The 27,971-nt window shown below is 41.3% G+C and overlaps 2 protein-coding genes across 8 annotated transcripts in view; both read left to right on the forward strand.

Annotated features, from left to right (window-relative positions):
- Positions 1-13,011, forward strand: part of HYKK (hydroxylysine kinase) — a 29,203-nt gene extending 16,192 nt beyond the window's left edge. For 6 of the 7 annotated variants that reach the window (XM_027521321.1, XM_027521319.1, XM_027521320.1 and 3 more), the window contains 2 exons: positions 798-981; positions 11,016-13,011. In XM_027521321.1, the coding sequence (XP_027377122.1) occupies positions 798-981; positions 11,016-11,476 (645 nt within the window). In that variant the 3' untranslated portion in view covers positions 11,477-13,011. Of the gene's footprint in view, positions 1-797; positions 1,007-11,015 lie in introns of all 7 variants that reach the window. The other variant, XM_027521326.1, reaches the window with a different exon arrangement.
- Positions 13,012-17,748: 4,737 nt separating this feature from the next.
- Positions 17,749-26,276, forward strand: PSMA4 (proteasome subunit alpha 4). The gene is made up of 9 exons (XM_027521178.1): positions 17,749-18,018; positions 20,011-20,037; positions 20,539-20,581; positions 20,837-20,999; positions 22,259-22,336; positions 22,705-22,793; positions 23,260-23,390; positions 23,880-24,003; positions 25,393-26,276. Exons 2-9 carry the CDS (start codon positions 20,035-20,037, stop codon positions 25,545-25,547), a joined length of 786 nt encoding a protein of 261 aa, XP_027376979.1. The 5' UTR covers positions 17,749-18,018; positions 20,011-20,034; the 3' UTR covers positions 25,548-26,276.
- The last annotated feature ends 1,695 nt before the right edge of the window (positions 26,277-27,971 follow it).

The raw sequence follows: 27,971 nt of genomic DNA on the forward strand, positions 1-27,971 counted from the left end.
GCTGGGTCTTTGTTGCTGCACTGGCTTTTCTCTCAGCGAGCAGGGGTTACTCTTCATTGCGTTGTGCAGGCTTCTCGCAGTGGCTTCTTTTGTTGCGGAGCACAGACTCAAGGGCGCCAAACTTCAGTAGTTGCAGCACGTGGGCTCAGTAGTTACGGTTCCCAGGCTCTAGAGCACAGGCGTAATAGTTACGGCCAACGGGCTGAGTTGCTGCACAGCATGTGGGATCCTCCTGGATCAGGGATCCAACTCGAGCCTCCTGCATTGATGGGTGGATTCTTGACCACTGGGCCATCAGGAAAGCCCCTCACTAGCCATATGGATTCCTGGGATCCCCAGGTGGAGGGAACAGCAAATACAAAAGGGATGGGAAAGTGCCTGGAGTGTTCCTTGAAAAGCAGGGAGGTCAGGGTCAGTGTGCTTGAAGGAGAGTGGAAAAACATTGTCAAAGATGAAGTCCAACAGGGAACCAGAGGCCCGGGGCAGATCTCTTTAGAGCTGCTTCCATTCCTTTGTAGTCTGCAGATGGTAATCCTACCTTCTCCCACTTATGAGGATGGGCAGTGAGGGGAGGGGAATGTGCTCTCAAAACTGTGAGATCCTGGGCAAATATATTTTGACCACTTTGTGGATTAAGGTAAATTAAGCAAGTCAGTGACCATGAGAGAATGCCAACCCTCTTCCAAAGGCCCACGTGGCCCACCCTTCAGAGGGTGTAGTCTTCTAGCCCACAGCAAAACTCTTCAGCAGTGCTTGTGTTGGCAAAGAGTCTAAGAGTTTCTTTGCTTTTGATTTAGAAATTCCATCACCCAAAGCTAAGTAGTCTTCATCGGGAGAACTTCATCTGGAATCTGAAAAGTGTTCCTCTTCTGGAGAAATACCTCTATGCCTTGGGCCAGAATCGGAATCGAGAGATTGTTGAACAGGTCATTCAGCTGTTCAAGGACGAAGTGATGACCAGTCTAAGTCATTTTAGAGAATGTGAGTACCCCACCCCCCCAATCAAGTAAGTGTATTTCTTAATTTTTAAAGTGTCAAATTTCAAACCATCAGAAAAGTATGGAGGTACAACTTAGCTTTATCAGTCTTAATCAGTTCAGTTCAGTTGCTCAGTGTGTCCGACTCTTTGCGACCCCATGAACCGCAGCACGCCAGGCCTCCCTGTCCATCCCCAGCTCCCATGGTTCACCCAAACTCATGTCCATCGAGTCGGTGATGCCATCCAACCATCTCATCCTCTGTCGCTCCCTTCTCCTCCTGTCCTCAATCTTTCCCGGCATCAGGGTCTTTTCAAATGACTTTGTCATATTTGGTCCTATTGCTTTTAAAGAATAACACTTTCATCTCCCTTAAAATTGCTAAATTTGAAGCCCCTCTAAATTTACATGATTCTGCCTCTCCCCTCCCTACTAAATTTGCATACATCTTTTCACATTACTCAGTTGTATCCAACTCTTTGCTACCCCATGGACTCATACAGTCCATGTATTCCCCAGGCCAGAATACTGGAGTGGGTAGCCTTTCCCTTCGCCAGGGGATCTTCCCAACCCAGGGATCGAACCCAGGTCTCCCGCATTGCAGGCAGCTTCTTTACCAGCTGAGCCACAAGGGAAGCCCTTTAATATTATAACATATGTATTTATAAATTACCTTTATAGTATTTTGCATACTTTCAGACTTTAGATAAATGGCATCATGCTGTATATTATCGTCCTGCAAACTGGTTTTTTATTCAACATTATGTTTTTCAGATTGATCCATTTAACAGATGTAGTTCTAGTTCATTTAGTTGATGAGTTTTAACTGCTGAATAATATTCCATTGTGTGTGTGTGTGTGTATACTCTGATTTGTTTGAATGTAATTTTTGGAGTCTATTCTCTTGTTAGTGGATTTTTAGGTTGGTTCCTTTATATATATATATATATATATTTTTTTTTTTTTTTTAAAGGAAAAAAAATTGAGAGCTACTCCTCTGGATGGCCATCAAGTCACTTTCAGACACATACTATGTGAAAGAGGTCTGGACTGGAGTCAGGGGTCCTCTCTCAGCCTGATAGTGGCAACTTGTCATTTTTCTCTGAGCTCTTCCCCATTTGTTCATTGATGGTCAAAGTCATTTAGAACTTTAGATAGTGTGGTCAATGTCTAAAGGCCTTTCCAATTCTAGAATTTTCTATATTAAGAGCATTCATCTATTCAGCAGATATTGCTTGAGCAGTGCATTCTATATACCAGGCACTGTTCTTAATGTGGGGATACAGTAGTGAATATATATATATATATGATGCTGCAATGAGCATGCCAAGGCATATCTCCTTAAGTACATGGGCAACAATTTCTTTGGGGTGTAATGAGCTTTCTGACCCAACATGAAGTACTAGTCAAAGGGCAAAGAACAAAGGGGGCGTCTCTTGCAAAGCTGAGGCTAGGCAGTGCACATCCTTTCGTCCTCTGCTTTCTGTATTAGTTGGCTCAGGCTGCCATTAAAAAAACACCAAAGACTAAGGATTATTGCTGTAGCCTCCTAACTGGTCTCCCTGCTCTTGTCTGTCTCCCTACAGTATATAGTCACTTGTGTCTTCCTCCCCGCCTTTTTTTTTTTTTTTTTTGCTTAAAATTACTTCTCTAAGACTATCCATGTTGTTGCATGTGACCATTTATTACTGCATTGTGACTGCACTATTACTGCATTATCGCATGTGACTTTTATTATTGTAGAGCACGTGATTCATAAATATACCACACATTAGCTATTCCTCTCTTCAAAGATATTTGAGTTGTTTCCAGTTCTAGTCTGTTAAGAACAGTGCTCTATGAATCTTCTTGTGTCTCTTGGTATATGTGTTCATGAGTTCTTTGGGTATATGACTTCATGAGCTCAGGGGTAGGATTGCTAGGTCCATAGTTCATGTCCATATTCAACTTCAGAGATATGCCAAACCACTTTATGACTTTGTACTACTACTAGCAGAGTTTATTCCTCTACAATCTTGGCACCATCAGACTTCAATTTTGCCGATCTGATGTGTTAATGTTTGCTTATTGTGGTTTTAATGTGTAGTTCCCAATTTACTGGCCATTTGGATAAATTATTTTGTGAAGTGCCTATTCAGATCTTTTGCTGGCAAAGTAATATCTCTGCTTTTTAATATGCTGTCTAGGTTGGTCATAGCTTTTCTTCCAAGGAGCAAGCATCTTTTAATTTCATGGCTGCAGTCACCATCTGCAGTGATTTTGGAGCCCAAAAAAATTAAAAATTTTTTTTCCTTTATAATAGGACTCTAATACATCTGGAATTTGTTTTTATATAGTGTGATTTTTCTTAAGCCTGATAAATTTTCTCACCAACATTTATTGAAAAGCAGTTTTCCCCTTATTTTCCAGTACCAGCTCTATTGTAAATCAAATATGATTTTGGACTGCATTTTGCCCTATTGGTCTATTTGTCTATCTCTGCACCCATAACACATTGTGTATCAGCTAGGCTAGGTTATGCTGCAGTAACAAATAACCCCCAAATTCTTGTGGACTTAAATAACAAAGGTTTAGTTCCAACACAAGCTGCAGGTCTTGATTGACGGGGGCTATGTGTATTCTTACTTTGGGAGTTAGACTGATAAAACTTTCACCAGCTGGGATATTAGTATGGAGAAAGAGAATGTAGCAGATTATATGCTGAATCTTAAAGCATCTGCCCTGAAGTGATGTCACTTCTGTTACATGTAGTGGCCAAAAAATACCACACTGCTGCTAACAACTTTTGGAAAACAGGGAACTGACAACCCAGCATGTTACTGGAAGGAAGATAACTGGAATCTTTGAGCATCCCTAAAGATTACTACACTATCTTAATTTCTTTAACTTTTAAAGTCTTCATACCTGATAAAACATGTCCTTTCATTTTCTTGTTCTTCTTTAAGAGGGTCTTGACTTTTTTTTTGGTCTTTTTACATTTCCATATCAATTTTGAAATCAGCTTGTCATGTTTAAAGAAAAATTTTGTTGAGATTTTGGCTAGATGTGGACTGAATAAATATAATATATATATATTTGGAGAAAATGTGTGTGTTTATAAGATTGAGTAATCTAATCCATGAACATTGGTCTATCTCTCCATTTATATAGACCAATAAAAGATACATGTGATGAAAATTTTAGTTATCCTTTTACTGTTGATTTCTACTGTTGCATTATGGTCAGAGAATATCCTTTGTATCAGTGCTGTCCAGTAGAATTTTCTTCAACAAATGGAAATGTTCTGTATCTGTGCTATCTAATATAATAGCTTCTGTGTGGCTACTGAGCACTTGAAATCTGGCTAGTGCAACTAAGGAACTGAACTTTCAATTTTATTTAAAAGGCAACTTACGACCAGTGGCTATCATGTGGGGCAGAACAGCTCTATATGATTTCAGTACTTTGAAATTTCTTAACATTTACTTCATAGTGAAGCATTTGGTAATTTTTTTAAGTGCTCCCTGTATGCTAAACAGAATGTATTCAGTAGGTGTTGGGTACAAATATGTCCAGTAGGTCAAATCATTAATCTTGTTGTTTAAATTTTCTATACCATTGGCTTACCTTTTTGTCTGCTTGCTCTAACAATGATCAAGACAAGTGTGTTTAAAATCTCCCACTCTAACTGTGAATTGCCTATTTTTATTTGTATTTCTGTCAAATTTTGCTTTATATATTTCAAGGCACTGTGCACCTAAAATTAGAATTGTCATCTTATTAGAAAACTGAATCTTTTATCAATATAAAGTATCCTTCTTTATTTATCTTGTTTTTTTGCCTTAATATCCACTCCATCTGACATTATATAGCTATCCCATCTTATTTTTTGTTCACTTGATTTTTTCTCTCTTTCACATTTTTTCTTTTCTTTCTCCCTTCTTTTGAGTGAATTGTTTTTGTGCTAATTATTTTTGTCTTTTTTTCCTCTCTCTCCAGAAAATTATATGCTTTGAATGATTACCTTATAAAGTCTAACATGCTACTTCAACTTATCAAAGTCTGATACAGGGACCTTAAAATAATTTAATTTCATTTATCTCTTTCCTGACTCATATGCTACTGTTTTAGTAAACTTTCATTCTATATATTTTCACCACCAAAAACATTATTATTTTTGTTTTAGAGTCAAGTTTATTTAGATTTACTTATAAATTCACTGTTTATCTTCCAGCACCCCAAACCTTCTGTCTGGAATCATTTTCTTCCTGCCCAAAATACATCTTTCTGAATTTCCTTTGATGCAGTTCTCTAATGGTGAACTTTCTCTGATTTTGTCTGAGAATGTTTTTATTTGGTCTTCATTCCTGAAGGATATTTTCACAGCCTATAGAATTTTAGATCTCATGGGTTTAGAATTTTAGAATTCTGCTGTCTTTTAGCTTCCATCGCTGCTGAGAGGCCAGCTCTCAGTCTGTTGTTTCTCTGAAGATAATGTGTCTTTTTCTCCTTTGAGTTGCTTTTCAGATTTTTTTTTTTTTAAACCTTACTTGGGTTTTTCAAACCTGTGTGTGAACATTGTCTTTCATCATTTATAGAAAATTCTTGCCTCTGCATCTTTATCCCTTTTTTCTCCTTTTGAGACTCCAATTAAGCTCATATTACGCCTTCTCATTGAATCCTCTGTGTATATTACCTTCTCTTTTTCTCTGCCCATGCTGCATTTGGATAAGTTTCTATCCTATTCTGTAGCTTATTGAATCTCTTTAGCTATGTCTAATCTCTTAAACCCAAGCATTGCGTTCTTAATCTATTCATTGTATTTTTCAGTTTTAGAAGTTCTTCTTGATTACTTTTCTACAGTAACTGCCTTGGGCCATACTCTATATCAGCACACAGGTAAATAAGTTACCATGAGCAAGAACAAGAAACTGACCATAGACACTAAACCAAAGACTTCAGTAACTTCAGTAACTGGGCACAGGATATATTCACATAGCACCCAGGTTTGGCATTGGGTTTCAAGGCTATATTTCTGTCCTCCTCCCTCCTTGGAACTGCAGCAGTCTAAGCAGTGGGCTGGCAGCAGATCTGGTCCTGCTTTTCTGAGTCAGGAGGCCCTCTTCACTGCCTCCAGTTTCATGTGGTGAGCGTGTTTCCCACCCAGCAGGTAGCATTTTAAGTTCCTTCTCTCAAAGGGGAAAGCATAGTGCTGATCTGGAACACAATAGGCAAGCCTGCGGCTTTATTCCCGCTGACTGCTCACTTGTGCTGGGCATTTCTCTTCTGTTTGTAGTGTATAAATCTATCTTGGTTTTGAGGCTGGCTGTATATCTATTGATTTCTCTTTTTATTTTTATCATTGATATGTATATTGGGGTTATCAAAGTATGAATTCACTCTGCCATCTTGATCAGAACTCTTTCCTTTTATTAATTCTCAAATTCAGCTACTTCTGTTATTTTATTCCAAGCACTAAGTAGCTGTATCATTTCTTAATAGGCCACTGGACATGTGAAAAAAAAGCAATGAAATAAGAGAGGTTTCCACATATACAGATTGCATTCATGAAGTAATTTATTTCATTGATTCTAAAATACCGGTTCACTGTACAAATATCAAATTGTTTTATGAACCTCTAGGGAAGAAAAAATATTGTCAGTGAAACTATGACATACCATCAATCATGATGAATCCCCGTATCAGAAACATGTTCAATTCAGTTCAGTTGCTCAGTTGTGTCCAACTCTTTGCAACCCCATGGACTGCAGCATGCCAGGCCTCCCTGTCCATCAGCAACTCCCAGAGTCTACCCAAACTTATGTCCATTGAGTCAGTGATACCATCCAACCATCTCATTCTCTGTTATCCCCTTCTCCTCCTGCCTTCAGTCTTTCCCAGCATCAGGGTCTTTCCCAATGAGTCGGTTCTTCGCATCAGATGGCCAAAGTATTGGAGTTTCAGCTTCAGCAACAGACTGATTTCCTTTAGGATGGACTAGTTGGATCTCCTTGCAGTCCAAGGGACTCTCAAGAGTCTTTTCCAACACAACAGTTCAAAAGCATCAATTCTTTGGTGCTCAGCTCTCTTTATAGCCCAACTCTCAGATCCATACATGACCACTGGAAAAACTATAGCCTTGACTAGACAGACCTTTGTTGGCAAAGTAATGTCTCTGCTTTTTAATATGCTGTCTAGGTTGGCCATAACTTTCCTTCCAAGGAGTAAGCATCTTTTAATTTCACGGCTGCTGTTACCATCTGCAGTGATTTTGGAGCCAAAAAATATTAAGTTTGCCACTGTTTCCTTTGTTTCCCCATCTATTTGCCATGCAGTGATGGGACCGGATGCCAGGATCTTAGTTTTCTGAATGTTGAGCTTTAAGCCAACTTTTTACTCTCCTCTTTCATTTTCATCTGGAGGCTTTTTAGTTCTTCTTCACTTTCTGCTTTAAGAGTGGTGTCATCTGCATCAGTTCAGTTCAGTTGCTCAGTCATGTCCGACTCTTTGCGACCCCATGAATCGCAGCACGCCAGGCCTCCCTGTCCATCACCAACTCCTGGAGTTCACTCAGACTCACGTCCATCGAGTCGGTGATGCCATCCAGCCATCTCATCCCCTGTCATCCCCTTCTCCTCCTGCCCCCAATCCCTCCCAGCATCAGAGTCTTTTCCAATGAGTCAACTCTTCGCATGAGGTGGCCAAAGTACTGGAGTTTCAGCTTTAGCATCATTCTTTCCAAAGAACACCCAGGGCTGATCTCCTTTAGAATGGACTGGTTGGATCTCCTTGCAGTCCAAGGGACTGTCAAGAGTATTCTCCCAACACCACAGTTCAAAAGCATCAATTCTTTGGCTCTCAGCTTTCTTCACAGTCCAACTCTCACATCCATACATGACCACTGGAAAAACCATAGCCTTGACTAGACGGACCTTTGTTGGCAAAGTAATGTTTCTGCTCTTCAGTATGCTATCTAGGTCATATGCATATCTGAGGTTATTGAAATTTCTCCCGGCAATCTTGATTCCAGCTTGTGCTTCTTCCAGTCCAGCGTTTCTCATGATGTACTCTGCATGTAAGTTAAATAAGCAGGGTGACAATATACAGCCTTGACGTACTCCTTTCACTATTTGGAACCAGTCTGTTGTTCCATGTCCAGTTCTAACTGTTGCTTCTTGACCTGCATACAGATTTCTCAAGAGGCAGGTCAGGTGGTCTGGTATTCTCATCTCTTTAAGAATTTTCCACAGTTTGTTGTGATCCACACAGTCAAAGGCTTTGGCATAGTCAATAAAGGAAAAATGGATGTTTTTCTGGGACTCTCTTGCTTTTTTGATGATCCAGCAGATGTTGGCAATTTGATCTCTGGTTCCTCTGCCTTTTCTAAAACCAGCTTAAACATCTAGAAGATCATGGTTCACGTATTGCTGAAGCCTGGCTTGGAGAATTTTGAGCATTACTTTAGTAGCGTGTGAGATGAGTGCAATTGTGTGATAGTTTGAGCATTCTTTGGCATTGCCTTTCTTTGGGATTGGAATGAAAAGTGACCTTTTCCAGTCCTGTGGCCCGGGTTGTGAAGATCTTTTTTGTATAGTTCTTCTGTGTATTCTTGCCACCTCTTCTGCTTCTGTTAGGTCCACACCATTTCTGTTCTTTTTTTGAGCCTATCTTTGCATGAAATGTTCCCTTGGTATCTCTAATTTTCTTGAAGAGATCTCTAGTCTTTCCCATTCTATTGTTTTTCTCTATTTCTTTGCTCTGATCACTGAGGAAGGCTTTCTTATCTCTCTTTGCTATTCTTTGGAACTCTGCATTCACATGGGTATATCTTTCCTTTTCTCCTTTGCTTTTCGCCTCTCTTCTTTTCACAGCTATTTGTAAGGTCTCCTCAGACAGCCATTTTGCTTTTTTGCATTTCTTTATCTTGGGGATGGTCTTGATCCCTGTCTCCTGTACAATGTCACAAACCTCCATCCATAGTTCATCAGGCACTCTATCAGATCTAATCTATTTCTAGATTAAATCTATTTCTTACTTAAATCTATTTCTCACTTCCACTGTATAATTGTAAGAGATTTGATTTAGGTCATACCTGAATAGTCTAGTGGTTTTCCCTAGTTTCTTCAATTTAAGTCTGAATTTGGCAAAAAAGAGTTCATGATCTGAGCCACAGTCAGCTCCCGGTCTTGTTTTTGCTGACTGTATAGAGCTTCTCCATCTTTGGCTGCAAAGAATATAATCAATCTGATTTCGAGGTTGACCATCTGGTGATGTCCACATATAGAGTCTTCTCTTGTGTTGTTGGAAGAGGATGTTTGCTATGACCAATGAGTTTTCTTGGCAAAACTCTATTAACCTTTGCCCTGCTTCATTCTGTACGCCAAGGCCAAATTCGCCTGTTACTCCAGGTGTTTCTTGACTTCCTACTTTTGCGTTCCAGTCCCCTATAATGAAAAGGAGATCTTTTTTGGGTGTTAGTTCTAAAAGGTCTTGTAGGTCTTCATAGAACCATTCAACTTCAGCTTCTTCAGCATTATTGGTCAGGGCTTAGATTTGGATTATCGTGATATTGAATGGTTTGCCTTGGAAATGAACAGAGATCATTCTGTCATTTTTGAGATTGCATCCAGGTACTGCATTTTGGACTCTTTTGTTGATTATGATGGCTACTCCATTTCTTCTAAGGGATTCTTGCCCACCATCATATCAGAAACATGTAGTTTACACTAATATTCATTGCTTCTACAGGCCACCAACTGTACTACATCACTTAAGCATGATTTACACAACCCTAAGACTCTGATGCTGGGAGGGATTGGGGGCAAGAGGAGAAGGGGACGACAGAGGATGAGATGGCTGGATGGCATCACTGACTCGATGGATGTGAGTCTCAGTGAACTCCGGGAGTTGGTGAGGGACAGGGAGGCCTGGCGTGCTGCGATTCATGAGGTCGCAAAGAGTCGGACACGACTGAGCGACTGATCTGATCTGAAGTCATAGAGAAGAAATCAGTGTTATATTTAAAAGCTAATATTCTGGACTTTGTATCATGTACTTATTATAAAGTACGTGACAGTGTGCACAGACATCCCCATCTCCTCCCAGTCCTCACTCAGTGGTTTAAATCAGTGCTTCTCAAACTCTCCATTGTAAAAGACAAGTTTGGGTTTTTCTCCCAACTCCCTGAAGCCTGATACATTTGGCCCTACTGTTCAAGATTAGTTCATGGCTCATACCACACATGATTTACCATGCGAGTTTGACAACATCCAAACTGGGCTATACTGTTAATGAGATAAGGCCCCGTCATACTCTTTGATGAAAAATAAAACAGTCTTAATGTCTGTTTTTATTCTAATGCAGACTAATAACAGTTTGTGGGCCAGCACTAGCCACAGGCCCCCACTTTGAGTGGTACTGACTTAAAATAACATCATCTATTCCAGTTATCAGAAGACTAGAGAAATTCAGAATTACTTTGTCATCAGAAATTTCTTTTCTAGGTTAAAATAAAGGCACATCTGGTCCATTCTAGGACTCTTTGCTTCTTATAATAACATGAATGTATATATGCATATATCTATATATATTAGACAAGTAAAGGGTAAAGAACTTAAAGATGAATTGATGAAACATTTCAATTTTCATTGGCTCAGAGCCAAAATTAGGTGTTTGCAATGACTACAGTCTCCCTCTTCTGTTGTTGTATTGATGAAAAGCAAAAGCAACCACCAAATTAACTGCTTTTATCCTTTTCAGAGGAAGTTGTTTTATTTCTCAAGAAAAAGAGGGTTTAGCTCTTCATCTCTGATTGCTCATCAAATTATTTGAATGCCCAAACCTGAGAAAGTGGAGAAGGAAATGGCAGACCACTCCAACATTCTTGCCTGGGAAATCCCACGGACAGAGGAGCCTGGTGGGCTACAGTCCATGGGGTCGCAGAGTTGGACATGACTTAGTAACAAAACCACCATCACCATCTGAGAAAGAGTAATGGAAAGAGAATGAATTAGGGTATTAAACAACTGTTTTTACTTGGCTTAATTTTTCTCCTTTCAGGTATCAATCACGGAGATCTTAACGACCACAACATTTTAATAGTGTCCAGCGAGTCAGCCTTTGGAGATGCCGTATATCAGGTGTCTGGGATTTTAGATTTTGATGACATGAGCTACGGTTACTACGTGTTTGAAGTGGCGATCACCATCATGTACATGATGATTGAAAGCAAGACTCCTATACAAGTAGGAGGCCATGTCCTTGCTGGGTTTGAAAGTGTGGTCCCACTGACTCCTGTGGAGAGAGGTGCTTTGTTTCTACTTGTATGCAGTCGTTTTTGTCAGTCACTTGTCCTAGCTGCATACTCTTGCCAGCTATACCCAGAGAATGAAGAATATCTCATGATTACTGCAAAAACCGGGTGGAAGCACTTACAGCAAATGTTTGACATGGGCCGGAAAGCTGTAGAAGAAATCTGGTTTGAAACTGCCAAATCCTATGAATCTGGGATCTCCATGTGACTAGATAAAAATTCACATTAACTTGGGTAATGAAGAGCCAATAGGACCGTTTTCCTGCACAGTTAAAGATGAATTGATGAAACATATCAATGCACATGTAACCACTAAGGTCTTCTAATAATTTCATGACCATTTTTTTAACCTAAGAAAGTACTGCATGAGAAAGCATGTCTTTCTATGGGTTTCACTTACCTTGTGTATCAAACATGCAGAGTGATATTTTGAATCAAATAATCTCTCAAGATCAATGATTTTTTTTAACTTTGAAAGGACTATATATGTATAGATATATTCACATATTTTAGATAAGTGAATGCAACATACAGACCTAGTTAACATATCACCAGTTCTGTGAAGCCTTCTCCCATCTCTTCATTGTTCAGAATCTCTTTGAACTCTGCCTTTTGTACAGTACATCACTTGGTGTCATGGGTGATGGCTGTATAATCATCTAGTCTAAGAGCTATTTGAGGGCAGAAACCATGTACATTGTTTTTTTGTCTTTCATCCATTCTTACACTGGTATAGTGCCTTTCCCATGGTCTTTAAAAATATTTTCAAATTAATGTATCCTAGAAGAAAGGCTGGAGAAAATAAGGCACACACTAAGAGGCCTTAGGAGAAAACAGATGTAGTATTCATAAGAGAAAGCTTTAACTTGTCTGAGAGGGCAGTTGAAACTGAAACTCCAGAGGCAGATGCCAGCACTCACTGGAACTGCAAGTAAGCAAATAAGACACCCAGACAAGGCCACTAACTCATGAGGTATCTAAACAGTTTTCATGCTGATACCAAGAAAGACCCCAAGCAGATATTTTAAAATCCTCTACCATTTATGTTTCTTTTCATATGAATATATAATATTGGAGAACATAGCTTATGTAAACCTGACTTTATTCATACACTGTATTTCCTTCACTGATTTCTGGTCATGTCTCCCTTAGTGTGATAAACAGTAAATAGTCATTTACTTAGTCTTGTCGTTTGTAGCTCTCCATTCTCTGTGGACGACTCAAGTCTAGAACCCTGGCCATTCAAACACCTTTTTGGTAGTTATCTCTTTTGATATATATGAGAATATATATGTAAAACCATCTAACCACCTACCTACAGAGCTATCTATTCTCTCCAAACTAGGTCTCTGAATTTTGTATCACTCATTTGTATCATTCTTATGTTCATCTTTAACTTCTCTGTGCCTCAGTTTCCTTGTCTGTGAAGGTGAAGTAGCACCTATCTTACAGTTCCTGTAACACTTACTTGAAGGAGTAAGTGTGAGGATTTCTTAGCGATTAATGCAAAGTTCTCAGCACAGGGCTTGGCACATATAAAAGACTTAATAAATGTCTACTAAGTGAATGAACCAGGTTACCCAAACTCAGAATACTGGAGTACCTTTCTTTTTGCCTCTCATATTCAGTCAGTGATCTGATTCTTAGGAATCAGAATTTTAGATCAGTAAATGACGATCAAATCCATATCCTTCCTGCTGTACTGTTTAGCAGTGTACAATAAAAACCAATATTTATTGAGTATTAAGTATTTAAAAGAAAACTCTTTCTACTCTCACAATAATTCTCACTCTAAACATGTGGGGTTTTCCCCTCACATTAAGCAATTTGACACTAACTATTTGCAGCCAACAAAGGTCCGTCTAGTCAAGGCTATGGTTTTTCCTGTGGTCATGTATGGATGTGAGAGTTGGACTGTGAAGAAGGCTGAGCGCCGAAGAATTGATGCTTTTGAACTGTGGTGTTGGAGAAGACTCTTGAGAGTCCCTTGGACTGCAAGGAGATCCAAGCAGTCCATTCTGAAGGAGATCAGCCCTGGGATTTCTTTGGAAGGAATGATGCTAAAGCTGAAACTCCAGTACTTTGGCCACCTCATGCGAAGAGTTGACTCATTGGAAAAGACTCTGATGCTGGGAGGGATTGGGGGCAAGAGAAGGGGACGACAGAGGATGAGATGGCTGAATGGCATCACTGACTCGAAGGGCGTGAGTCTGAGTGAACTCCAGGAAATGGTGATGGACAGGGAGGCCTGGCGTGCTGCAATTCATGGGGTCGCAAAGAGTCGGACACGACTGAGCGACTGATCTGATTTGGAGCTAGAGCAGACCCCCCAGGTTAAGGGCCCAGTCCCTCAAAACTGCCTCCACTTCAGATGCTAGCCTCAAGTCCCAAGTTGTGCTTCTGACCAACTGGCTGTAAGTTGGGGGTTCTCATGACCCCCTCCTCGGGTTCTATAATTTGCTAGGACAGCTCACAGAACTCAGGGAAATGCTTACTTATGTTTATTAATTTATTATAAAGGGTATAATAATAAAAGATGAACAGAGGAAGAAGCGTATAAGATGAGGTCCAGAAGGGGCCTAAGCACTGAAGCTCTGTCTGTCTCGAGTTGCAGAGGACCATGCTCCTGGCATGTGGATCTGCTCACCAACCCAGAAGCTCCTGAACCTCTTTGGTTAGGGCTTTTATAGTGACTTCATTATGTAGGTATCGTTGATCAAATCATTGACCACTGGTGGTTAAATCAATCTCCCTCCCCTCCCCCTCCCCAGAAGGCAGGGGGAAAGTTCCAGTCCTCTAGTCCCTTGGTTGGTTCTGTTCATAACCAGCCCCCATCCTTCATGACTCACCTCGTTAGCATAAATTCAGATGTAGCTGAAAGCAGCTTATTATGAATAAAAAAGACACTCCTCTCTCCCCTACCACTCAGAAAATTACAAGAGTTTTAAAGGCTTTAAAACAGGGGACAAAGACCAAACATATATTTTATGTTATATCACAGTACTTTACATGCATTATCTCACTTAATCTCCACTATAAACCCATGAGAGAAGTACTCTTATGATTAATTCCCATTTTCAGATGAGGAAATAGATGCTTAAAAAGTTGAAGGAGTTTACTCCAAGAGAACCAGGTACCCACACCACTTCCTCTCTCCCCCTTCCTCTCCTCCCTGTGGGCTCACCTAACACACACCCTGTGTTAGAACAATCAAATGAGATGATTTACAGAAAAATACTTATGCTTCCCAAATTTAAGGGGTTGTGATTTTTATCTGGTTTGACCATTCAGGAAACTGGGGACTAGAAAACTGAACTAAAACTTGTATTTCACTCCCAGACCACTATTCATTTTCTTACACCGTGAAACTCTTAGGTTTCTGAGAGTTCGAGATTTCCTACTTGTTTGGTCCTCCAGTTAACATGGGTTCTCTTTCCTTGAATTATGTATACAAATATTACTGACCACCCTTTCAATTAAATACGTGCTGCCTTGCATTGCTATTTTACTATTTGGGGTTTGCTGCAGCTTATCTCCAGTCAATCAGTTCAATGTGGCTTATAAACTCTTTGGTAGCATAAACTGAATAATATTTATTTCATTATCTTCAGAACCAAGTTCCCTGCCCAGCCCCTAGCACACCCTTAATAAAGGTCTCTCTGATGAACTGTTAGAATGAACGCACATCTACAGGTGCCAGTCTTTGGTTCTTTCCACCAATGAGGAGAAAATCCAGTTCTAGGTTTGGGAATTAATACCATTTGTCCAGCAAAGACTCTACTCTTGCAAGTATCTTTTCCTGTCCAGGCTTTTAGCCCCTCTCGACTGCAACAGGGCTTTAGTTTCTGGTCTTATTATCCAACCTACATCCTTCATATTAAGGTTTCCTGGTTGGCTCAGACAGTAAAGAATCTGCCTGCATTGCAAGAGACCTGGGTTCGATTCTTGGGTCGGGAAGATCCCCTGGAGAAGGGAATGTCCACGCACTCCAGTCTTCTTGCCTGGAGAATTCCGTGGACAGAAGAGCCTGGCGGGCTATATCCTTCATATTAGGTAGGGGCAGATAAAAACTGTAATTACATTATATTGCTGTGTGACAATTTAACCAAAAACTTAGTGGCTTAAAAGCTCAATAATGTTTTTTAATCTTATGGTGTCTTCAGGTCATGAATTCAGACAGGCATTAGGACAGCTTGTCTCTGCTCCACGATGTCGGAGGCCTTAGCTGGGAAAACCTGAATGCTGGGGAAGGTTTCATGGCTGGGGGAGATTCAGTGACAGAGGACTAAAATCATCTGGAGGAATCCTCACTCACAAATCTGCGGGACACGCTGGAACCTCATCTGGGCTGTTGGTGGAACATCTCTCCGTTTGGTCTCTGCTCCCTCACAGCATGGTGCTGGGGTTCCAAGAAACACCTGCCCAAGAGAACAAGACAGGAACATATATTTTATGACCTGCCTTTGAAAGTCATATGATATTACTTCCATTGAAGTCACACGCCCACCCAGATTCAGGGCAAGGGGACACAGCACCTCTCAGTGGGAAGCATCCATGCCACATTGTAGGAGGAACATGTGGGATGGAAGATCATGAGGCTTCATCATCCTAAAACATCAATTTAATCCTCTTTTCCCACTACCTACAGAGAAAAAATTCTGTCATTGAGAGTGTTCTAAATTTGGCCTAAAATACCTTTCCTCTTTTCCTTCGTTTATTGCCTGCTTCACTCTGGCCAGACAGAACTACTCTGTCAGCCACTTGTTAAACTCGTTTTTACTTCTGCCCTTTTATCTCAATGGCTCCCTCTTCTTTTGACCTAATAAATTCTACCTCTCACTTAAAATTCTTAATGCTTAATTCTGCAGGATGAACTAAGGTGGCAGGGATCCTCAGAGATCCCAAAAGTTACACTGCCACCTAAGGATGCTTTCAGAACACCGTCTGGATGTGGCTCTTGCCATCTTGCCTTGGCTCTCCTTCCTATGTGCCTGGGAAGCAGAAATGGAGAGACCTCAAACCACAACTCATTCTCAAGCTACCTCCTTTTCAAAGCCCAGAACTCTGAATAATAAATTTTTTACCTACATGAAGAGGACAAAGTCCCTACCCTGTGGACCTTTTCTTGGAGGAGACTGAGCAAATGACTACACGTTAATCCAGACCTAGTCAATCGTCTCCCTTGAAGAAACTTAAAACATAAATAGTAGATAGTTTACATAGGGACTGAAGCCATATTTTAAAAAGTGGTGGAACAGAGAGATGGATAATGAAAACGCAAATAAACATAGTTTCTGTACAGAAGATAACAGGTGTGTATGCTTATGGTAGGTTATTGCTTTAACTAGATTGGTCAGAGGAATCCTTTCCAATGACGTCAAAGGCAGAGGAGGATACTAAGGTGAAAGTTCTCCCAAAGATGTAAACCTCATGATAATTTGCTTTATATGTATAAAAATACATGTATTAGCAATGAAAGTGGAAGGTATATTCAAGAAGGGAGATAATAAGAGGGAGGGTGAAGGGTAAAATCTGAGGTGCTTGGGCCCGTTTTGAGAACAGGGCAGGAAAACCAAGCAATTAACAGGCAATCCCACACCATTGCCACCAGGGAAGGCAAAGTAAAAGTGTTAAGTTGCTCAGTCGTTTTGTCCGACTCTCTGCGACCCCAAAGTCTATGGCCACCAGGCTCCTCTGTCCAGGGAATTCTCCAGGCAAGAATACTGGGGTGGGTTCATATTCCCGTCTCCAGGGGATCTTCCTAACCCAGGGATTAAACCCAGGTCTCCTGCATTGCATTGCAGGAAGATTCTTTACCATCTGAGAAGAAAAGTTATGACCAACCTAGACAGCATATTAAGAAACAGAGACATTACTTTGCCAACAAAGGTCCGTCTAGTCAAAGCTATGGTTTTTCCAGTAGTCATGTATGGATGTGAGAGTTGGACTATAAAGAAAGCTGAGTACTGAAGAATTGATAATTTTGAACTGTGGTGTTGGAGAAGACTCTTGAGAGTCCCTTGGACTGCAAGGAGATCCAACCAGTCCATCCTAAAGGAAATCAGTCCTGAATATCCACTGGAAGGACTGATGCTGAAGCTGAAACTCCAATACTTTGACCACCTGATGCGAAGAACTGACTCATTGGGAAAGACCCTGATGCTGGGAAAGACTGAAGGCGGGAGGAAAAGGCGATGACAGAGGATAAGATGGTTGGATGGCATCACCGATTCAATGGACGTGAGTTTGAGTAAGCTCCTGGAGTTGGTGATGGACAGGGAAGCCCGGCGTGCTGCAGTCCATGGGGGCGAAGAGTCGGACACGACTGAGCGACTGATCTGACTGAACTGACTGAACTGAACACCATAGCTTTGCTGGAGGTTATGACTTAGTGCTGAACCGAAAGTGAAAGTGAAAATAGAACGCAAAGCGTGGGAAAGGGTCATGAGCCATAATTCCACTTCCTCCTTGGCCAGCGTCTTCCTGCCCTCCTCCTCATGTTCTAGTGCCCCTTCGTTGGGCTGAGACCCCTACCAGTGCCTTCGTACCCCAATTCCCCAGCGCCCGTTAGGGCAATAGACTCTCGCTCCGCCCCGCCAGAAGAACTTCCGCGTCCTCGGCTGCCCCACCCCCGGCGGTTCTGCGCACGCGCGGGGGCCATATTAGCAGCGGATACTCGGGCACAGTAGTGTCTTTCCCGTGGAGAAAGGTGCTCGGTGTCGGTCTCCACTCTTCAGCGTCTTCCCTCCGGTGAGCCTTTACCCGTTGCGCATCCTCGGAAGCTTGGCCGCTCTCCCTGCAGGCCGGAGCCGTGAGCCTCGCGGCAGAGCGGGTCCCGGCCTGCAGCGGCCGCCGAGGAGCCGTGGGCACGATGACTCTGCACCGGCTCGTCAGTGACGGACCCGCCGGGGAACTGGCCCCGGCCGGCCTCCACCGGGCTTCCCTGCGCTGAGCGGGCATCGCGGGGCCGGGGACGCTCGGGCGGCGGGGCGGGCGCGGGCCTGGTGGGCAGGACAGAGTGGTAGGGCTGCCTCGGTCCCAGGAAGAGTTCGTAGGCGAAAATGAAGCTGCGGGAGAGGAGGTGCGGGTGACTCGCCTCGGGCGGTTGACCGGCGTGGAGATGAGAAAGTTGTGTTCTCGCGCGAATCAGAAGCCCGGCGGGTCTCCTCTCTGTGCCCTCCTGGCTCTTTGCTCAGGGCCACACTTACCTTTCAGCTGCCTGTTGCAGTACCCTCATAACTGGTTATTCTGCCCCAGTCTTCACCAGCCAGAGCGATCTTTCTAAAATGCCAGTCAGCTTCTGTGGCTCTTTGGCCCAGCATTATTCTTTGGAGCCCCATTGCTTAAGAGATAAAATTCACAGTTTTTACCTGGGCATGCGGGCCTTCGGGGCCTGATCCCTGCTTATTTTTCCATTCTTAATTCTCAATATTCCAGGATTTGGGAAAATTGGCTCTGGAAGCCGAAGTTTGGCTTTTCAACCAAGTCACGCAGAGCCCCAATGTTGTCTTCTGTAGAAATAGTAATAATGCCCAAGATTGCTGTCCCGCTTCTCCCTTTCATGGTTCAGGACCCCGGTATCATCCTGTGGAGAAAGCCTAAGTCTCTTAGCTTGGCATTCAAAGCTCTACATGATCTAGATACTTGTTTAGTTCTTTAGTTTTTTCATATATCTGTATATTTTAAAAAAATTTTAATTGGAGGATAATTGCTTAACAATGTTGTATTGGTTTCTGCTCTACAAGTTGTGAATCAGCCATAAGTATGCATATATCCCCTCCCTCTTGAGCCCTTCACTCCCATCCCACCTACTCCCATCCCACCTTTCTAGGTTGACAGAGCACTAGGCTGAGCTCCCTGTGCTATACAGCAGCTTCCCACTAGTTACCTGTTTTACACATGATGGTGTGTGTATTTCAGTGCTACTCTCAATTCGTCCCAACCTCTTCCTCCTGCCCCTCACTGTGCCCACAAGTCCCTTCTCTACATCTGTGTCTATCCCTGCCCTGCAAATAGGTTCATCTGTACCATTTTCCTGGATTCCTGTATATGTGTTAATATACAATATTTGTTTTTCACTTTGTGACTCACTTCACTCTGTATAACAGGCTCTAGATTCATCCACCTGGGTTCAACCTACTCCAATTAGTTCCTTACTATGACCGACTAATAGTTCATTGTGTCTATGAATACAGCTTCTTTACTCATTCATCTGTAGATGGACATCTAGGTTGCTTCCATGTCATATGTATGTTTTTTTTAACTTCAGCAACTTGTCTTACCCATTGAGCTATCCTGCCTCAGTGCCCTTTGTTCATGCTTTCTCCTCTGCCTGGAATGCCTTTTCCTTCTTTCTTCCCCCATTCTTCCTCTTAGACCTGAATGTTCTCAGCCTTATTTCTGCCTTTCCTGCCTCTAATATGGGCTCATATTCTGTATTTGTTTCACAAAAACTACTTCCTGGATTTTCTCCAACCTGTTCCCACTCTACCCTTGGTGCCTCTGTTTCCACACTGCTTTATAATTGTCCTTCTGTGTCTGCTTCCCTCACTGTAATCTCTTCAGGAAAGGGATTGGTCGTACATAGGTAGGATCTTGGTATTTCAGCATTTAGCATAGTGCCTGGGTGCACCATAATGTTGGCTGAATGAAGACAGTGGACAAAACAGATTTTTTTCAAGTCAAGAAATGCTTTTTAAACTGTAGGTTTCATTTAATAATTACCTTATTTTCTTTTTACAGGAATTATCATAAACTTAAGAAAACATGGTGAGTTAATATACATGACAATAAACTGTTGCCTGATAAATCAAATTGCTTGTACTCATCTTACCAACTTGCATGAGAAAATTGAAATGGAATGATGTCTTCGTATCAGTTTCCTCCCATATGCTGAATTTTGCATGCCAGGATGTGTTCTGTAAAATGATTTGTGGGTTTGCAGGGGTTGACTCAGAGAACACGATGGCATCCCACTCCAGTACTTTTGCCTGGAAAATCCCATGGACGGAGGAGCCTGGTAGGCTGCAGTCCACGGGGTCGCTAGGGGTCGGACACGACTGAGCGACTTCACTTTCACTTTTACGCATTGGAGAAGGAAATGGCAACCCACTCCAGTGTTCTTGCCTGGAGAATCCCAGGGACAGGGGAGCCTGGTGGGCTGCCGTCTATGGGGTCGCACAGAGTCGAACATGACTGAAGCGACTTAGCAGCAGCAGGGGTTGACTTTTTTTAGTAGGTAGAAATCATTTGTATGTTTTTCCTTTGCAGTCTCGAAGATATGACTCCAGGACCACTATATTTTCTCCAGAAGGTAAAATATAAATTATTTGATCTGTCTCAAAAAAAAAAAAAAAAAAATTTTTAAGTGTTAAGTTGTTCATCCTTTTTGTACTTTGAGGTAGTTATGGTCACTAGGTTAATAGTTATGGTCACTAGGCTTCATAGGACTATTAGTAAAAATGGGACAGTTGTTTGTAGCTCTCTAGTGTTGTTGCTGATTGCTCTTGAACCAGTGGTGCGAGAACAAGGAGGAGAGTCTTGGTTTCTTTCTGCTTGTGTCTTGTAGGTCGCTTGTACCAAGTTGAATATGCCATGGAAGCTATTGGACACGCAGGCACCTGTTTGGGAATTTTAGCAAACGATGGTGTTCTGCTTGCAGCAGAGAGACGCAACATCCACAAGCTTCTTGATGAAGTCTTTTTTTCTGAAAAAATTTATAAACTGAATGAGTAAGTGCAATCTTAGGGAAGAGAGTTGAAAACATCTCATCATATTTTGGGAGGACTATGCACTATGACACGGTACAATTGAACAGTTTGTTGTGTTTTTACTTTTGAAAATTCCTGGTTTTAACGTAACCTGCTTGAAACCTCCTTGAAGCCCACGACCATAAATGCAGGGCCAGGTACTCAGTGGAGAAACGTTGTACAGTGATGAGAGTACAGGCATGGCGGTCACTCAGCTTTGGGTTTAATCTAGGTTCCACCAATACAAGCTGTGACTTCACACCCATTGTTTAACTTCTCTGGGCCTCCAGTAGAGCCTACTGGAGTCATTGTGGCAGTTCAGTGAAATAAAATGAATGAGTGAAATAAGCTAGCACAGTGTTAGGAATATAGGAGGACCTCGAGGTATTGTTTAGAATGGTTAGGAGGAATTAGTTTTAATTATACTGAATCTTAACAAAGACCATGCCTCCTGGAGGTCTTAGAAAAGTTTAGACAGGGCCTGTACACTAGTGAAATTTCTGCTATACTTGGGTGTACAGGACTGCAGCTAGCAGAGTGGATTTGCTGATTGGAGACCCTCCCTTCTGTGGTGCGCCATGTGAATGTTGGCTGTAGGGCCTTTTTGATACACCCACCCTGGAAAGTGTCATCCCTCCACAGTCACTGTCGGGCCCTCTCAAGCAGCCTGCAGGCTTGATTGGGCACAGTGCCAGAGGAGTCAAGGCTGTAGGAGAGCCGGGGCAGCCTTCAGGAAACGGAGGGTAGATAAAGAAAATGCACTCTCCCAGTGCGCCTAGCCCTGGGCTTCCTTGTCAGGCTCAAAAATATCCTGCCCTTCGGGTCCCTTCATCTTCACCCCCATCAAGTGAAGCCTTTGAAAGTAAGAATACTTATTCCCAAGAATGTGAAGTAGTCTGTCTTCCTGTCTGGCTAAACATTTTTCTTCCTTGCGGTTGAATCTTCTTGGGATTTACCCTAGCTTCCTAGTGTTTATTCTCTTGCCCTGTTCACAGGGTGGTGATGGTAAATGCATCTGTTGTGAAGAACTCAAGGGTGCATTTTTTATCTTATGTGTTGAATGACAACAAGTTGAAAGTTTCCAACAAAGATAAAACTCATGTAGTTTTTGCCTGAAGGGTGTAGCACCTGTGAGTAAGCATGGTGAATTTCTAATAGAATTTAGTGTATTGTAAAACTTGTAAAATACCTCTGGCAAGCATCCTCCCTAATTACAGATAAATGTCTTTCTTTTCTGCAAGGGATATGGCCTGTAGCGTGGCAGGCATAACTTCTGATGCTAATGTTCTGACCAATGAACTGAGGCTCATTGCGCAAAGGTATGGTCATAAATAATTGATATGTAAAGTTAATTTTGATGTTTCTAAGAAGAATGCATTTTTTTTAAAGATTAAAGTAATTAAAAACCTATTAACTGAAAATTACAGTTTATTTCTTTAACCAAACTTGTAAAATATTTGGTTGGCCAAAAAGATCATTCATCTTATGGAAAACCTGAACGAACTTTTTGGCCAACCCAGTATTGTTTACGGTAAGGTTATTAAGCGTTGCCATACCCTCTGCCTTCCCCCTTCAGATTACAACTATTATGTTGTCCCCATGGCAGAGATATTTTTAAAAGGATATTTTGCTTAGTGTGTGTAGTGTTTCAGAGAAAACTATTAATATGCCAGTTTCTTTATCCTAGGTATTTATTACAGTATCAGGAGCCAATTCCTTGTGAGCAGTTGGTCACAGCACTGTGTGATATCAAACAAGCTTATACACAGTTTGGAGGTACTGAAACCTTTGGAAATTTTATTCCCAAGAGTTAAAACGTTTTATGAGTAATAACCTTTTTGAAACAGTAAAAAGAAATTGAAAATGAAATAAGTAGACACTTTTCATACATTCCAGCTTCATGAACTAACTGGCTTCTACTATGTAGACTATCAAACATTTTATTAATAGACTACTGAAAGGCCAAAATAACATGTTAAAATCAGAAAACAAATGACTTTTTACGTAATAGTAATGGTATTCAGCACTGGTCATCTGTGTATTCCCTCTCCTCACCGCATCCAAATCCTAGAAACAAAAGTGGAATTTCTGATGGAGCTTATCTGTGGTGGCCAGAACATGAGCAGTTTATGAATGCTTAACTTCACAGGAGAGGGGTTAGCCACATTCACTGAGCTCAAGTAACCATAGTGATGTTAAATTTAGAGTGTTGATATGTGTGACTTTGTTTTCTCTGTTAAAGGAAAACGTCCTTTTGGTGTTTCATTGCTTTACATTGGCTGGGATAAGCACTATGGCTTTCAGCTCTATCAGAGCGATCCTAGTGGAAATTATGGAGGTTGGAAAGCCACATGCATTGGAAACAATAGTGCTGTGAGTATTTTTGTGTTGCTATAAAAATCTAGCAAAAGGTCTAATCACTGCCATAATTACAAAGTAGTGATGAGTGTAAACAACATTTTAAAGTAGCTGCAACAAACTTAACATGATATGAAAATCTCCGTGATTTCTATTGGTGATAAAGTCACAGGTAGTACTAATACTGCTAGGATTTATTACCTACAATAATAACGAAAGGAAGTACCAGTTTTCAGTTAGAAGTTGTGAAAATAAGATCTAGTTTTTTTGGGTTTTTCCCACAGAATAGTCACAGACTCCCTGAATTCTGTCACGGATCCCTGGGGTCCATTCATAGATCATCACCCTCCCTCCTTCACACCCCTATCCCATGTCTACCCTCCCTGCCATCGAAATTGTTTATATTGGTTATAATGCCAATAATAATTTGGCATTATTCGTGTTCCTAAAAATGTACAGTTTTAAAGGAAATTCTCTATGTTGATTCTTCTTTATGTTTTATAGGCAGCTGTATCAATGTTAAAACAAGACTACAAAGAAGGAGAAATGACTTTGAAGTCAGCACTTGCTTTAGCTATCAAAGTCCTAAATAAGACCATGGATGTTAGTAAGCTGTCTGCTGAAAAAGGTAATTTATGTGCGCTCCTATAACTTGTTTGTTTAGTGAGAGAAGTAATTGAGTGGCTCTTGTGTTAGGCCTTTAACATGTTATGTAGTTCATTGAAACAGCAGCCTTTTTAAGTTAGGTGGCCTTATAACCATTTCCTAGACTTGACCAGGGTCAACATTGACAAGTTCTGGAGCTACAATTCCACATTACATTCCAAGCTTAAGGATTTGAGCCTGAATGTTCTCAATCTGTAATTAAATCTAAGCCATCCTATTTTATCTCATCGACTTCTTAATGATAATATCTATGCTCATGTATATACAAACTAAAGAATATGAAAGAAAGTTACATATTTATATGTGTGTGTGTGTATATATATATGTTTGGTGTACTTTATCAGAGGTATAACATTTTAAAAAGTTCTGCATCTACTGATCTTTTATGTTAAGCCCATGTTTGCAGTTGTAAATGCTATATTTAGCTAAAGTTATATGACCACATATGGCACCCCACTCCAGTACTCTTGCCTGGAAAATCCCATGGATGGAGAAGCCTGGAAGGCTGCAGTCCACGGGGTCGCTGAGGGTCGAACATGACTGAGCGACTTCACTTTCACGCATTGGAGAAGGAAATGGCAACCCACTCCAGTGTTCTTGCCTGGAGAATCCCAGGGACGGGGGAGCCTGGTGGGCTGCCGTCTATGGGGTCACACAGAGTCGGACACGACTGAAGTGACTTAGCAGTAGCAATAGCAATATGACCACATAAAACAATATTTCTAAATAATGTGTTTGAAAACTTATGGTAAATTAATATATTGATTTAATTTGGGATGACTTAGCTTCTGGTGTTCCTTTAAAAATGCCATTTACTTGCAGATTGTTATCTCTTGTCTACTTCTACTTAATTTCAGGAGGCAGTACTCGATTTCCCCTACTCAGAAGCTCTTCTCCTTTTGGTATTAGTCTGCTTTTTCTCATCTGTAGTCATAGGGGCTACTTTTCCTTTGAGAAGTTTGTGAAAAATAAATGTAAATAGTGGTTAAAGATACTGGCTGAGCCTGCAGAGATTCCAACAAGGAGATTATGATTTCTTCTGGTCAGGCTAGCTAGAGCAATTGGCTGGTTGTATTGAAAACTTTTTCCTAAAATTAACAGAACAGCAGCTCAGAGGTTAGTATGGGTGAAGATAAGGAAGATATTAAAATAAAAATATTCATAAAAGCATTACCAGATGGAAAGTATTTTTGTTTCCTTAAAAGTATCTATGAATTAATTGTATTAGACAGAAAACTTGGAAAAGTGTAGTAAAGCTCAAAGGGTATGAAGAGATTAAACTGTAGTTGCCCGTTAAGTGTGTTGGCTAAGTATGGCTGCCTGTAATACATGTGTGTGTGTTTGCTTCTAGTGGAAATTGCCACACTAACAAGAGAGAATGGAAAGACTGTCATCAGAGTTCTCAAACAAAAAGAAGTGGAACAGTTGATCAAAAAACATGAGGAAGAAGAAGCTAAAGCTGAGCGTGAGAAGAAAGAAAAAGAACAGAAAGAAAAGGATAAATAGAAGACAAAATCAGGGATTTTATAACTCATTTGGGGCACCATTTCAGTGTAAAGGCTGTCCTACTCTTCCACTTTGAGAAAGCTTTGACAAACTTTTTTAACTTGTCTAGTGGGAAAATAGGACGGTACCAACTGAATTGGGTCCTTGTTATTTCTGTCCAGGTGAATATTGTAATAATGATTACTCTTTATGGACATCTTAATCACCCTCTCCCTCTTTTTTTTTTTTTTGAATAAAATTTGGAAAGAATGGAAATGGTGAAGGGAAAAATTCTCTAGCAATAATTGTTGAAGATACCAGGATTAATAGGGCTGTGGTTTTTTTCATGAATGTAGTGTGGCCACCTTTGCAGTAACCTTTAAAAAATGGACAGAAATGTAAACAGCATAAATAGAGAAAGATGGGAACTGTGCAGTAGAGATTTCCTATTTTGTTCCCCTACCAACTTGGAGAACCTGTAGCCCAATCTGAGCAAAACAGAGAGCTGTCCTTCTAGGCCTCATCTGATATTACCCTATCAGAGGCTTGTCCAGTGAAATAAGTCACATTCCTCTTCTAGGTTTGCCAGCCTTTGATACTGATGGATATTCTTACTGGACTTAAAAATTGTGTGTGTGTATACACCCATACATACATGCAAACATTGTAAAACATGAAAGGCATAATTAAAATGAAAGCCCTATGTACCAACTGCCCAGCTCCAGAAGCAAATTAATCAGTACTTTTGAAGTCCCCTGTGTATTCATTTCAGGTCTCATTCTTCTCTCCTCTTGCCCAAGAGGTGACCACTACCGTGAGCCCATCATTCCTGTAAGCTATGGGTCTTCCACTCTGGTTTTCCACCCCTCTACTCCAGGTGGTCCTGGTGGGTCTGTCAGTCAGAGAACCCCACTCTTGTCACAAAGGTGAGCACCTACCTCAGTCTGTAGGAATGGGTTTGAGAATGAACATGTGGACTGAGCCAGGCCAGATGTGATGTGGATATAAGGAAACGATGCTGAGGATTGTGCAGTAGACCAGCTGCCCACAGATGGCAGCACAAGCCACGTGGAAGGCTGAAGGAGGAACGAAGGCTACAGAGGAAAAGCGTGACCAAGAGATGAGAATAGTTCAGTTTTATCCAAGGGGTGCTCCACTGCTGAGATTTGCTCAATTCAGGTACACTGAGGATGCTGTCACTTAGAGTTCTCTGATGGAAGTGCTGAAAGGCAGTGCTACTTAAAGTGGTCTGTGGATCAACAAGCATCGCCTGGGAGTTGGCTAGAAATGCAGATTCTGGCGTCCTATCCCAAGCCTGATTCAAAATCTTGGCATAGAGCCCAGCAATCTTTTAACAAGCTTGCATGTGTTTCAAATGCATACCGAAGTTTGAGAAGTGCTTTGCTGCATATTGGAATCACCTTTATACCCAGGCTATGCATGTGCATGCAAAGTCACTTCAGTCATGTCCTACTCTTTGGTACCCTATAAACAGTAGCCTACCAGGTTTCTCTGTCCCTGGGATTCTCCAGGCAAGAATACTGGAGTGGGTTGCCATGCCCTCCTCCAGGGAATCTTCCCAGCCCAGGGACTGAGCCCGCTGTTCTTTGCATTGGCAGGTGGGTTCTTAGCACTAGCACCACGGGAAGCCTTAAGGAGTAGCAGTGCCTTGGAAATTTCTGTTTGCTAAGCTAATTTCCAAGCCCCTTTTCTTTTTAACTGAAGGATAATTGCTTTACAGAATTCTGTTGTTTTCTATTTACTCTTGATCTATACAGTTGGTTCTTGTTATTCATGGTAGCCATGTTCTGTGAAGTCAACATGAATACTGAATTAGCAAATTCTGAGGCCTCGCTCCTAGTGAAATAACAGGTTGGGTTCCTTTGAGCCTCTGGTCACAACATTTTTGTCAACACATCAATACATAACCTTGTTTTATGTGCGTTTCTGTTTAAAGACATTTAATATATATTGGTAATTCATTAATACTGAACTTATGACTGACAGCAGTTCAATTCATATCTAAGTGACGCTTATCTAACACACTTTCTTCATAAGGCACATCACGGCCTTCTTACGCTTAGGAACACTAGCCAGCATACACTGAGGGGACATTTTAAAAAGTGAAATCAATGAAAAGCACAAGAATTCAGAAAGCATAGCACAAAATAGACCACAAGGAGACCAGTTTTACAGTGTGAGCTGAAGCAAGAAGGCAGAGAGTGGCCCCTTGTTTGACTTCAGCTGGGAAGATGCATGTCAGGCAACAAATATTTCCGTGGCTCTGTGTGTGTCCACAGTGACCAGGAGAGCACCACTGTATTGGTTTTGGGGTTACGGAGAAACTTGCAAACAAATGCAGAATCCATAAATAATGAGGGTGGGCTGTTACAAAGTGACCTTTCAGTCTTGCTATGCACAGAAGTAGAGGTAGATGGAGATGTG

Source organism: Bos indicus x Bos taurus, chromosome 21, assembly GCF_003369695.1.
Source record: "Bos indicus x Bos taurus breed Angus x Brahman F1 hybrid chromosome 21, Bos_hybrid_MaternalHap_v2.0, whole genome shotgun sequence".
NCBI lineage: Eukaryota > Metazoa > Chordata > Mammalia > Artiodactyla > Bovidae > Bos > Bos indicus x Bos taurus.

What these genes read in the sequence shown, in the direction of transcription:
- PSMA4 (XM_027521178.1), top strand. An exon ending in CACTATATTTTCTCCAGAAG is followed by an intron (nt 20,582 to 20,836) that starts GTAAAATATAAA and finishes TGTGTCTTGTAG; the next exon opens with GTCGCTTGTACCAAGTTGAA. An exon ending in AGCTTATACACAGTTTGGAG is followed by an intron (nt 22,794 to 23,259) that starts GTACTGAAACCT and finishes TCTCTGTTAAAG; the next exon opens with GAAAACGTCCTTTTGGTGTT.